The sequence below is a fragment of the Panthera uncia genome, assembly GCF_023721935.1.
Source record: "Panthera uncia isolate 11264 chromosome C1 unlocalized genomic scaffold, Puncia_PCG_1.0 HiC_scaffold_3, whole genome shotgun sequence".
NCBI classification, from domain to species: Eukaryota; Metazoa; Chordata; class Mammalia; order Carnivora; family Felidae; genus Panthera; species Panthera uncia.
Window position 1 is genome coordinate 2,669,453 of NW_026057584.1, and position 13,521 is coordinate 2,682,973.

Consider the following 13,521-nt stretch of genomic DNA (forward strand, 5'->3'; position numbering starts at 1 on the left):
ATCACGTGAATAAACCGAACAGCGCCTCTGGAAAGGGGTGAGAAGCTGAAGGTTTAATACCTCCCCCCCGTCGGCCCCACTGCAATCCTCCTTGTTACCAGAGAGACCCACGGTCTGTGTCACAGGATATTTTGGGGTTTGTAAAATACACATAATTGACATTTATCATTTTGGCCATTTCAAAGTATAAAGTCCAGTGGAAGTAAGCGCACAGCCCTCACGCTGTTGTGCAAGCATCGTCACTATCTATTTCTAGAACTTTTTCATCACCCCGAACAGAAATCCCACACCCGTTAAGCAATTCTGTCCCAGGCCCCCTCCTCCGGGCCCTGGAAGCCACAGATGCACTTTTGCCCATTCCGGATTTTTCGTCCAGACGGAACCCTACCACATTCGGTCTCCTGCGCGTGACTTCTGAGACTCAGCGTCGCGTTTCCGGGGTCCGTCCGTGTGACAGCAGGTGCTGGCGTCTCGCTCCTTCTTACGGCTGAACAACATCCCACCGTGGGGCTAGCCCGCATTTTGCTGACCCCGCAGCCGGCAGACGCCCGTGCTGTTTTCACCTTGCGGCTCTCGCGAGCAGCGCTGCAATGAACACACAGTCGCACGTTTTTCGGTGGAGACCCTGCTTTCGATTTTTGGGGGGCGTACAGCCAGCGGGGAGTGGCCTGGTCACACTGACTCACAGAATACTGACAGCTGCAGGGCATCAGAAACTCACTCCCTCATTCGCATAGAGGGAAACTGAGTCCCAGAGAGGCGACGCCTTACCCAGGCCACGCACAACCGCGGGCTGAGAGCGGGAGTGTCCACCCCACGTGCAGCTTCAGGAAAGTCTCGTTGATCCCCTAGACCCAAGACAGTGGGTTTGCCCAACAGATTAACTCGGGGACCCAGCCGGCTCCTACAGAGGCCACAGACTGTGGTTTCCGCCTAATTAAAATTTCCCCAAACAGAAAAATGCCACGCAGGAGGAGTTTACTAAGAGAAAGTACTCCATACGGTGTCTTCTGGGAACAGTGACTTCAATAAATCGCAAAACCCACCGTGGAGAGTCATGCTGGTTACACGGAGCCACGGGCGCTGGAAAGCCCTCCCAGTGCGCGGGTTATTGGTTCCCGTCGCCCAGGATCACGCAGGGGAAAGCAGGGGACCCAGAAAGGCACCCCAGCCTCGCCCTCTGTCTGCGCACACTGCCCTTCCCCTCGTGCTGCCTGGAAAAAGGAACATTATGTAACTAGCAGTAACCGAGATTTGCTGCATCTTTCAAAAAAGAAACGTACACCACAAGAGATGGGTTTGGAGAATCTGCACACGGCCACTGATAGTGGCCGGGCACTTTCCTGACGCCCCTTGGAACAAAGTAAGAGGCGAAAACACTTGTAAAGTCACTGTGGCCTGGGTGGCCTCCTGCCTGGGGCGTGGAGGCAGAAGAATTGAGGTGGCCTTGCTGGGTGTGAATGAAGCGTCCTTTTTCCGGGAAGGCGGGCAGCGTGTTTATTCTGATAAAGCATTTTCCGCTCCCTCCCGAGGGGCCCGGAGGGAAGAAGTGATCCGTGTGCCTCCAGCAAGCAGCACAGGGGGAGGCATCGCGGCACCCAAGCCCGGGCCTTGCGTTTTCTCATCAAGGGGCCTCCACCCGCTCGGTCGCCCCGTCACCTTTTCCCTTTAATAAATCGTGAGACGCTGGATTCACGTGTGTGGAGCCTTCGGAGACCCACGAGGAGAGCAGATGGCTCAACGATGAAATTGTAGGAAAGCGCCCATTTCTGAAATGTCACTAGACAAAAGTGGGTGCAGCATAAGAGCTATCCTGAGATGAGCCAGCAGGTACATACATCACGGCCCTCACTTTATGCCTACTGAAGTGGAAGAGGATCCCTATCCTCAAAAAGGAGTGCACAGGGGAGCTTTGGAATTGGCAGTAATTTAACATCCAGCACAATCGCCTTAAGTTAATTCTTCCCTCCGAGTGTTTCACCGTACGGACCCTTCCTCACACCTCAGCAACTCCACGGGAGATGAGCTCTGTGCACACGGAGATCCGCCTCGGCCCTACCGACGATGCCACAAAACACCAGTGTGCGCTCGTGGGGTCACCACACGGTCCCCGGGGGGTTTGGGGTGGCTGAAGCCACTCAGGTTGCACGAGAGAAAAAAAAATAATAAAACCGGGATACATCAGGTTTCCTGGGGTCCAGATCTCTGGCACACTTCTGTTCTAGGATCAGTGGAGCAGCTTTCTTAGGAAATAGTGACGATGGGCAATTGAGGACAGGGAGTCACCGAGCCTGGGCGGGCGCGGGGGGTGCTGGGTGGACCTCGCTCATGAGCTGCACCAAACTTCCCAGACCCACAGCCGCCCAATCCCGGCGTGTTTCCTCGCCATGTGGGGTTGTGCTGTCTCTGGAACCTGACGATGGGCTTTCTGTTCACCCTTTATCGCTTATCATAATATGAAAATGTACGTGGGCTTCGGATAACAGTAATAACAACACAGAGGAGCCCTCAGCTAAAGAAGACAAGAAGGAAAGCTGGGTGTAGGGGTGGGTGGTGAAGGGCACGGCTGGGGAGGAAATGCTCACCAGGCAGGAAAAAATGTGCAAAGGATCAAATCCTTCTCTCTGGGTTTCCCACCCACGCACGCAGACATCACGAAAGAGAGGAAAATCAGTTTTGATTATAGTTAGGGACCCATTTCTATATGGTTCGCGTTTGCGAACGGTTTAAATTCGGGAAAACCCGTTTTTGGTGAGGATGCTGTCGGTCTGTGGGGCTCAATGACGTGAAGGCAACACGTCTCAATTGGAGACAGAAAATCACGCCTTTGCCTCCCTCCTTTCCTTCCCAATTTGCAGCAAATCAGGCATTTAAATCCCAGAGAAACGACAGACACCTCACAGGCGGTCTCGTAAGAACGGGATTCTCGGTCCACGCAGCCTCCTGGAAGTCAGCGCAGGACCTCCTAACCCCGCAGGCCAGCCTGCCTTCGGTCCTTGCACTGAGCCAGACGTCTCTGGCTGACAGGCACTCTGCACCCCCGGGTCCGAAAAGTCAAACAACGCAAGTGGCTTTTGGTTTCTGATCCCCCTGCACACCCTTCACGAACCAAATCTACTTTAAGAACCGAGATCAAGGAAAGGAAATAGCAATTTGATCTTTTATTTCTAGAGCTCTCGTTTGAAGGAAGACGCTGCCTGCTTGCATTTTGACTTCCAGAATGTTAAATCAAAGTAGAACACACAAAGAAATCCACCGTGGCAGTAGACAGAGTCAGAGACTGTAAACTATGGGCCTGTGTTTTCTTTTAGGGAGTTTGTTTATTTTACAAGCTGTCCCTTCTGGAGCCCCCACTTGCCACGGAAGCAGGGGGAAAAAAAAAAAAAGAAAGAAAAGAAAAAAAGATCTCTTGAATCTCTTAAGAGACATGCTCAGAGTAAGAGAAAAGAGCGTGGCATTTTGTTTGCTTAGCAGTAGTAAAACAGCATTAACAACAAAAATGTGGGCATTTTTTTTTCCTCCAGGAGGAAACCAGCTAAAGTTTCCCTTCCCGATTCCTCCCTCCTCGAAGCAAAAGGCTAAAAACCTGCCCTAAGTTGTTCTGTGCTGAGTGGCCCTGTCTGGTGCTCGGGAAAGTCTCAGGGTGGGACCACAGACCTCGGCTACGGGGTTGGGATTTGATGTCTGGTCACCACCAAAGGGTTAATGGAAACCAAGGTTTCTGCCCAAATCTTTCCTGAGTCAGTCACACACCAGATCTCCACGTTCAGAAAAACAAATGTGAACTCTCTCTGTCAAAAACGAAACAGTGGGACATACAAATCTAATGCCAGACAACATAACTAAATTTACCATTTCCCCCCCCCCCCAATGATGCTGATGACTATTTTTTTAAAGGCCGAATGTGAGCTAAAAAGAAAAAGTATTTTCCAGTAACTGAAAGCTCTTTGGGTTACCCTTCATTTCACTGATGGGGAAATTGTGATCGAAAGAGAGGGGGATGTGCCAATTTTAAAGGTATTGGTCTTAGGAGTTGAGAAGTAAAGTTACGATTCTATAGAGGAGGTCACGAGAAGCCGGGTCATCTTCATTCCCCACCCCCCACCCCGGTCAAGTAACAGAAGAAAGCATATCGGGATGGGAAACTGGGTTCTAAGCACCAAGTGTCCACAGACCCCACGCGCTGAGCTCCCTCAACCACGGGCTTCGTACACATAATCGCAGGTGTCTGTTACTCTGAACCATCGAGCTGTACGAAAAGCAATACCGATATTCGAAGCAGGCAAAACACTGTTTTGGTTCAAAACGACTCTATCTTCAATTAACCATTAGAAGTTTCCTCGTGCCGGAATGAGGCTGCCTGCTGGCTTTCCCAGTTTCTGACTCAAGTCTCCTAGAGCAAGACCACCCTTAGTAGTCACTGAAGAAAAATCCCATTGTGACCTAGTTTACATCAGCATGAAAATCACATCGTTAATGTCGCTGTATCGCATTCCAAAACAAACATTAAATTAAGGCACATTTAATATAACTAAATTGCGTTCAAAGGTTTACCACTGAACCAAACACAAAATATGTTCCTAGAACAAACAAATATTACTTTAAAACAACCATGACTGAGTTTAGGGTTTGATCTCTCCCTCTCCTTTTCCCTCTCTCTCTCTTTTTCCTCTTCCTCTGTGTATGGCTCTAAATACTAAAACTTTAATCTCTACACCTCTTGGTGAATAATTTTTACAAATCGCGGGCTTTAGAATTATGTGTGTATTTCACGTATGTCAGTGTAGATTTAGTATCTTAGTATCTTAGTATTTAGTATATTAGTATCAAGCTGGGTCTGTTTGGGGTAAATATTTCATAAAATTTATTTGAAAAATATTTTGTTTCTGAGGATAGGAATAAATACTGGGATTGATTGGTATTTCTCCTCTCAGATTTTCCGGGATTCCACTCTAAGAATTACAAGGAACCGCCTTCAACTCTACATTGGAAACACACAGGGATTCTACACATTCTGAAAACAAGTACAACAGGCAAATGACATCAAGAAAAAAAATGGGCTCAAACCACATTTTTAGTTTCTTACCCCAAGACGAGGCATAATAATTCCTTCTATAATGTGCTTCTTTGGATATATGAAAAATTTTAAATTCTTGTGGAATATCTTCCCTTGAAACTTTTCATTCTGAGGTAACTGTAGATTCACATGAAGTTGTAAGAAATAATACAGAGAAATTCTCTTATACTCTTTACTTAAGTTTCCCCCAACGGTAACATCTTGCAAAACTATAATGTAATATCACAACCGGGAAATTGACGCTAATACAATTTCCACGACTTAACTCACATTTCACCAGTTTTACGTGCACTTGTGCGTGTGTGCGTGCGTGCGTTTCATTCTATACAACTTTATCACACGTGGACACTCAGGTGACCATGCGGAGTATCTTTTTAAAGAGTTTCTGTTTGCAGTATTCCATGTGGCCTTTACTTTTGAATGCATCCTGTCTGTATCTCTTAGGTTAGATTCTCCTTCTCCTTTATGGCTGCTTCTTGGCTACAGTAACTCACTCACCTCTTCTTTGAGTTTTATTGCCTCATTCGTGAACTCTTTGCTGGTGGAGAACTTTGTATTTGGTTTGCTTTCTGCAACACATTTATCCTTTCCCAGGAAGAGACACATACATAAACAGACATTCCAGCATGCATTCACGGAGTTTTTAAAGACACCAGTGAGAATAGATTAATATAAATACTAAGCTTAAAAACTGTCATAAAAGTTCAGCCTTTAAAATTGGCTTATTAAAATATTTGTTTTTTTTTTAAGCCCAGATTTAAACTAAACTTATGAGTTATAGTGCTCTGCTCAGAGAGAGTTTACGTTATGGTCTTTTTGCCAGGCTAGAGGAATCTGGCATCTGTAATGTCCGTCCGGAATAGAGTGGAACAGGGAAGATGGAAACTCCGTTCTTTCGGGCTCAAGACTTGTCTGAAAACAGTATGGTTGTCAGAAAACTTCAATAAAATACTATATTTCAAATGACCTCAAGCAGCCGCTCTCAAAGCCCCATCCCACCAGCCCCCGCTCCGGCCAGATGCATCAGGCAAGGTTGAAAGCGTAGCTTCAGATACTTAGACAATACCCACATCTCGGAGGTCAGCTCCCTATACTGCATCTTACTGACGGCTATTTTATAACAAAACATCACTTCTATTTCTGGGAGCTCAGTCTTTCGGTCCACTTCTTCTGATCAATCAAAAGCTCTCCTGGGATTCTGCACATACATTCTCCACGGGGAATTAATTTTGAGATCGGTTAGCATTCCAAATAGAGCAGTTAACAAACACCTCCAAGAAGGAAGTGCCCAAGAGGGAGGAACAGGCTTGCACACTTTTCAGATGGTGAGAGGGTCATACTCTGTTCTGCAAAGTGAGTACAAGTTCTCGGGGGGCAGGGAGCAGGGATAAAAAGTAGTTTGTTGAGTACAGTAACCTCCTGAAAATCTGCGTATTGCACGAGTTAGGGAAGATGTTTTCTTTAATGACAAAGCAGAGAATAGGAAAAATGTCTGCTAATCGTCCCCTTCCTCCAAGCCAGGTGCCTCTGACCCTGCTTCTAATGAGAATACTAAAAATTTCTTTTGAGTTTTGTCCGATTCGATGAACCCAGCTGACCGTCCAAAGACACCTGATTTATTGTGTATTTGTGTGTTTAAATACCAGGCCAAAGAAGAAAGCGAGGGTAAATATTAGCACCAGCTGAACCCTCCACCATTTTCTGTGCTTCTCTTTATATCAAAGGACAATTTAGGCTTTTTATGGTTGCTGCTGTTCGTCTGGACACATGTGAAAGCATCTCATGTTAAGACATTAAAATCACACGCGATTTACTGAAAAGTCTAGAAACTGTTTGCTGATATAGATAACTAACACCCTGTCAGTTAAAAAGGTTACAAATAAATAACAAATGTCATTTAGCAACATTTTCAGGAAATCAAACCAATCATGATTGTATTTATATTCACAGACAGTGTGATAAAAACAAACAAAAAATACAAAAACGCTTGCCTAACGAGTCTGATTAAGTAAAAACAAGGTGTATCTATAATTATTAGTGTATCAAAAATTTACACATGTCCCTTCTCTTCTCGTAGAGCGTGGTTATCTCCCTACAGAAACTGGTTTACTAGAATTAGCCTGTTACATCCAAGTATATAAAAATAAAAATACATGGGCCCCCACGTGATCATTTGCTCTCTAGCTGAATATGTTATGTTATATTTTAAGCATTTTTCCCCCAAAAAATCAACACTTTTAATGAATAAGGTGCTGCCTTTGATTTTTATATAATCGTTACTTGTGATCTATGTCTGATTCTCTAAGTTGGAGGAATGTAATTATTTTTAAATGAATTTTAAATGATTTTACTAAATTTTTCATTAAGGTAATGTCTCCTGGAATATGCTTTCAATAATTTTCTGGAGGGAAGTCTTAATGATAATTCTGTTGACATTTCCCTTAAACAAAGCTATGCATGTATGTTTAACAACGATGACATTCCTCATCTGTTTGTCCTTTCTTCAGATGTGATGTAAACCGTGGATGGTATAAAGGGTAAATGGAATTAACTAATGGAAGCTCATAATTTAGGCAGCAAAACCCAGAATTAATGTATTAACCCCCTGTAGCATTTTACTGCTCAGCCAATCCAAACTTTCTTCCCTAGAAAAATATGTGATTGAGAAACTTTCCATCTGTTTTTGACAAAGATACGAGAAGATGCCCGTGTTATTCTCCACTAAAAATCCTTTTTTAAAAAACCTATAAAACAATCGTTATCTTAGGGGGCTGTTTCAGCAAAAGAATTTTCAGTGGCACAGAAATAAGAACTTTTTAAAAATCCACCTGTGCTGGATGGGCCTTGCGTGGCCACAGCAAAAACATTTGGAGATATTAGAGACCCACATAAAAAAAGAAATAGATATGTTTGGGAGCACGGGCGGGGGCACGCTCAGGATTAATCTAAATTCCTTCTGTGTGAAGCAGAGACTTAGAAAAACACTGCGAGATGAACAATGAACACGAAACCGAAGCATACGAGGTAGTGAGGATTTCTACCCTCCCCTCCCCCAATATATCTTGCACCCTCCCATTGCCCAAGAGGGTCCTTTGGAAGGGAGATGCCCACCGGCCTCACCGAGCCTTCTGGAAAGGACGGCGCCTCCGGAGTTAAGCTGGTCTAAAGGGACTTCCAAGGTGTCTCCTGAAAGGGAGCCGGTGCAGGGCGCCCTGAGCGCTCTTCCGGAGCAAACCAGAATTTCCAAGGCTCTGGGCGGCTGCGTCCCCTCCGCCTCCTCCCGCTCGGGGCCTGGCCCGCCCCGCCTGTCCCTTCCCGCAACCCCGCTTCCCAGCCCGGCCCCGTCGCGCGACGCTGCGAGGCCGGGACGCAGCGCGGGCAGAGCCCCGTCCCGGACTCTCCAGGTTCAAGGCTGGAACCAGAGGCTCCCGGCTCCACCTGCCTGCGGGCCACGGGGTTCCGACCCCCCCCCGCCCCCCGCCCGCCACCGCCTCGTCCAGGGCCGCCCCCGGCCCAGGCGCTGCGGTCTCGGCGCCCCGGTCCCGGCCCTGTCCCCCGCGCTCCCGGGCAGGGCCGCCCCGGGCTGTCCCGCCGCAGCGGCCCCGGAGCCGCCGGCGCAGGACAGCGTCCTCCCGCCCTCCCCGGGACAGCCTGGCCGCCGGCCCGCGGCTCTGCGCCCCTCCCGGCCGGCCGGGCTCCCGAAGTCCGCGAGAGCCGCGCGTCCGCACCACGAACGCGCCCCGCGGCTCCGCGGGCAGAGGGCGAAGCCGCCGCCCGGCGCAGCCCGGCTCCGGCAGCCTCCCGCGCGGCCTCGGCCCCGCAGGGCGCACCGGGCAGAGGCTTCCCGTCCCTCCGCCCCTGCCGGCCGCCCGCCCGCGGCTCCTCCGATGCCCTCTCCCCCGACAGTCACCCACAGGCGCCAAGGATGGGGAAGGACGCCTGTCACCGGCCGCCACCCCACCCCACCGCCGACTGACACCCGGCGGGGAAGTCTGCAAGAGGCCGCAAGGGTGCCCCTGGGACCCGGGAGCTTCCCGGCCGACCCCCATCTGCCGCCGCGAGTCAACACGCACCCCGAGCACGCGGCCGCGGGCCGCGGGGCCTCCCCGAGGAGGGCGGCACGGGCCGCCCGTCCCCCCACACCCCCTTCCCGCCCCACCCCCCCCCCCCCCCACCCCCCCCCCGCCGCGGAGGGCGCCGGTCGCGCGCGCAGCACCTACCCTGGCGCGCGGGTCCGGACGTGGGTGGCGCGGCGCTAGTGGGAGGCCGACATGGACCACGCGCCCTCCATGCGCCACACGGAGAAGGCGTAGCTGAGGCGCTCGTGGGCCACGTAGCTGCAGCTGGCCATCTTATTGTCCATCTCGTCGCTCTGCAGGACCTGGTAGAGGAAGTCTATGTACCTGGCGGCCAGCTTGAGCGTCTGGATCTTGCTGAGCTTGTCCGAGGGCAGCGTGGGGATGATCTTGCGCAGCGCCGCGAAGGCCTCGTTCAGCGACTGGGTGCGCTGGCGCTCGCGCACGTTGGCCAGGATGCGCTGGCTCTGCAGCTCCTCGAAGGACTGCGCGCTCGGGCTGCCCTTCCTGCCGCGCTTGCCCGGGGTCGGACTGCCATCTTCGCTCGACTTCTTGCTGTAGCGCCGCTTCCGGCCGAAGCGCTTGGGCTGCCTCTCGAGCTCCTCCTCGCTGGTGCCCAGGCTGTCCACGGGGGACACGGGCGAGCTGGAGCCCTCCTCCATGGCGCCCGCCCGGCGCGCTTGGGGCTGGGGGCGGGGGGCGCGGGGCGGGGGGCGGGGGGGGGGGGGCGCCGGGCGCCGAGCGCGCGCCGCTGGCCAAGCCCGCGGTCGCCGAGCACACGCTCCCGGAGCTGCTGGAAAGGCTCTGATTTCAAGGCCGGCTCGTGCGAAACCGAGGTCTCCGGGAGAGGAAGTTATTCTAACTTTTTTGGAAACTCTAGCCGGGCTGGGTTGCTAAATAGTTGTCAGGAGCGAGGGCGGCGCGCTGATTGGCCGCGGCGGCCGGGGGCAGGACGAGCTCTGGGGCCTTCGCCGGCCGCCCCCGCCCCCCGGCGCGGCACTTTCAGTTTTGCCTCCCCCTTCGGCCCCGGCCGCGGCGGGCACCCCGGAGGCCGGGCCCTCTCGCGCGCCGCGCGCGCCCCCACCCCGGGATCCGACCACCCTCCGGCCGCCCGGCGCCCTGGGCATCGCGGACCCGCTTTGTCTGCCGCTTAACGTGCAGATCCGGCTCCGCCGAGGCTGCGGGATCTCCCGGGGGCGCGAGGGCGCGGGGGCGCGAGGGCGCGAGGGGCGCGGGAGCCGAGTCCTACCCTAGAGGCCGCTCCCAGGAGGTGAGGACCAGGCGGGGAGCCCCCGGGGGTGCCCCGGCCTGTGCGCTCCTTGGCTGCCCAACCCCCGCCCCCGGGCGCGCCGCGAGCCCGCGCGGCGACCCTCACCCTCAGCCCGGGGTGGAGGACGTGCGCGGCCAAGGGTCCCGGCGCCCGGACTACGGGCGTGCGGACACCCGGGAGCCCGCGGAGATGCCGCTGGCCTCGCGCGCGCCGCGGGAATCAGGCCACGCGCGCCGGCTCTGCCCAGGCTTTGTGTCCGCTGTGGTTTCCCACCCTGACTTTCTGGGGATCCCCGGCCCCGACGCCCTTTGCAGACCCTCCTTCTAAGTGCTTTCTCACTGGAGCGCCGCAGCCGCGAGCCTCTGCGGGAGCGCCCGGTGCCCACCGCGCCCACCTGCTCGGCCCTGCCCGCGATGCCGGGTGCGGGGCGGGGGCGATCTTCAGGCCCCTCGCGCGGGGTCCCAGCCTCTGCGCTCCCCTTCTGCTTCGCGCGCCGGCGTGGGGACGGAGGGCAGTGTGGGGAGCTGCGCCGCCTCCCCTGCGCCGGGCGCCTGCGGCCAGGAGGGCGCGGGGCGGCGGGAGCGCGGGGCCCGGCCTCGGCGGGCGACACCGCGGACCCCGGCCCCGCGCCATCTGGACGCCGCGCGCGGGCGCGTTTGAAGTGGTCCGGGGGGCTCTTTGTTCGCCAGGCCGCTCTGGCTCGGGGCCTGGAGGTGGTTTACGGCTTTGATGCCTTTGAACCTATTCCCAGGTGACCCGGGCTCAATTAGGCCCGGGCCTGAGCCGGGCTGTCAGGCAAGCCGCGTGATCAAGGGCGGGCTGGGCCCTTTTATTGAAGTTGAACTCGGGGCGGCGGAGCGCTGGGCCTCCGCGGCTCCTGGGCCGCCGGGCGGGCCGCGACCACCGCGTTAGGAAACCCGCGGGCCGCTCAAGGGATCATTTCCCTAGCAGTGAGCGGAGCAGAGGCCTGGGAAGTTCAGGCCCTCGCACAGAGGTGGCCGTTGGCAGTTTCTGACCCACCCGCTGGCTTCATGATCCTGTGACTGAAGGGTCCTGCCCAGTTGGCTCGCGCAGCCCCACCCCGCCAGACCGCCCCTTCCCCTGCTCTGGGAAGGCCCGCAGTTGATCTGGCTTTCTGTATCGTTCTCTAAACTTAGAAAGTAAATGTGAGGAACCAAAGAGGCCAAGAGGGAAGCCTGCTTCCCACCCGTCCTGCCGGCGCGAGGCACAGGCTTTCCAGGGCTTGCTGCTCCTTCCCAGACTCGCCTTGGACCCTCTGCCTGGCTCACCGCAGGACCTCAGCGATCTGCTGCCCTTTTCCAACTCCATGTGTCCCTACGTCTGGGGAGGCCGAAGACCCAGGCCCCCGTGCTGGCCCAGCTTAAATCAGCCCCGTGACAGACTCCCCACGCTGGAGGCTCCCCAAGCTGGAGACGGCAGATCCTGCCCTTGGAGTCTGCCCCGCCCCCCGCCCCCATCTCTGTGTCTCCTCCTGGTGATCCGCAGCAGGACACCTTCTAGAAGTCAGGTCTAAGAGTCAGTCATCTGCCTACATCGCAGCGGTAACCCAGGCAGGCTAGAGGCACACTGACAAAGGGCTGAAACCTAACGTCCACGCCACACATCCCGTATAGGCAAGAGTCTCGTTTCAAAAATGGCCTTAAGAACATCCCCCTGAGACATCACTCAGAAGCGCCTCTGACCAGTGTTGGTGGTCATTCTGTTTCTACCATTTCAACATTCTGTTTCTACCATTTCAACACTTCCTCCCCGTGCATGTGGCAGCTGGGTGCCCACTCTCCTTCCATCGTTCTTCTGTTGCTTCTCAAACTGCGGGGCATGGCAGGCCAAGATGACCTTCCTCCGACCTTGGCAGGCCCTGGGCTGCAGGAGCACTCTGGTGGCATGTGTAGGGGGAGGAGGGCCGTCCACTCTGCCCAGTCCTGTAGTCTGGTGCTGGATGTGTTTGGCTTTGCTGGGCAGCACAGTGTGTGGTCCCCTGGATGCCTAGAGTTTGGGTGTGAGCATCAGTTTTCAGGAGGGAGCACAGCAGGCGTGGCCCTGCCAGGGCAGCAGACCCCGGATTCCAGGGTGGTTCTAGAACCACTGTTTTCCGGGTGCAGTAAGGCAGGAGCCCCAGTGCTGCGGCACGATCTGGAAGTGAGCTCGAGCTCTGCCCCGAGCCTGCTTACTCAGCTCCCTGGCAGGTTTAGCGTGGCCTCTGATAAGTCACTTCCCGTGTGGACCAGCCAGTGCAGGCCGGGCCATTCTCTACAAAGGAGCCCTGCCCGAGCCCCCACCCCCCCACCTCTGGACTGGGGTCTGGAAGGGGTGCACTAGGGCCCTCCCCAGGACGTGAGGGTTCTTGACAGCGTTAACGTTCACTTGTAATGTGGGCCAACGTTGTCCTTTGACACACTTGTGTGCCTTTAAGATCAAATCAAAGTTGTTCTTGCAACAAACTCACCTTATGAGTTTTTTGTCTTGGGATATACACCACATTTCCATAAAACGCCACAGTGGAAATAAATGGCATAAATAGAATGGGAGAGAGAGAACAGGGTGTCGGGGTCTGGGACACAAGCCACGTTCTTCCGCATAAACTTTGGTTTATAAATTTGACTTTGGCATCATACGGATGTTTTACATAGTTATAAAAAAATTAAATCAGAATGAAAAATATTTTTTAAAAAACCCTAAAAGTCGAAAGCAGAATCAGACAATGTAGACGATTTTGTATCATCTCTGGGGCTCCCCCCGGGCACAGGAATCACTGAAGGTGGCCGTAAACACGGGAGTTGACTCTGTAGCCCTAACGGCATACACTGCAAAGGCAAAAAGGACTTCACGTGTCCTCAGCGTTCATGTTTCTGGTGACAGTATTGCTGTTGTCATTCTGAACCTGTGAGCTAACGCCCGTCACCTGGTATGTTTCCGTCTGTGGGAATCAAGATCTCCAGCCTAAAAGAAAAGAGATACAAATATGAAATGAAACAAATTAGGCAAGAGCGTCCCATGTTGGAGTATCAGTATGAACTCGTGATGTGTTATCTCTGAAACAGTGCATTTCCTGACCCTGACCACTGGAAAGACCTAGA

General features: G+C 53.7%; 1 protein-coding gene across 1 annotated transcript in view; it reads right to left on the minus strand.

Moving 5' to 3' along the window:
- The window catches only part of TWIST2 (twist family bHLH transcription factor 2), a 49,376-nt gene extending 39,561 nt beyond the window's left edge, over positions 1-9,815 (minus strand). Inside the window, exon 1 of the mRNA XM_049614557.1 lies at positions 9,298-9,815. Within this exon, the coding sequence (XP_049470514.1) occupies positions 9,333-9,815 (483 nt within the window). The 3' untranslated portion in view covers positions 9,298-9,332. The remainder of the gene's footprint in view (positions 1-9,297) is intronic.
- Positions 9,816-13,521: the final 3,706 nt, after the last annotated feature.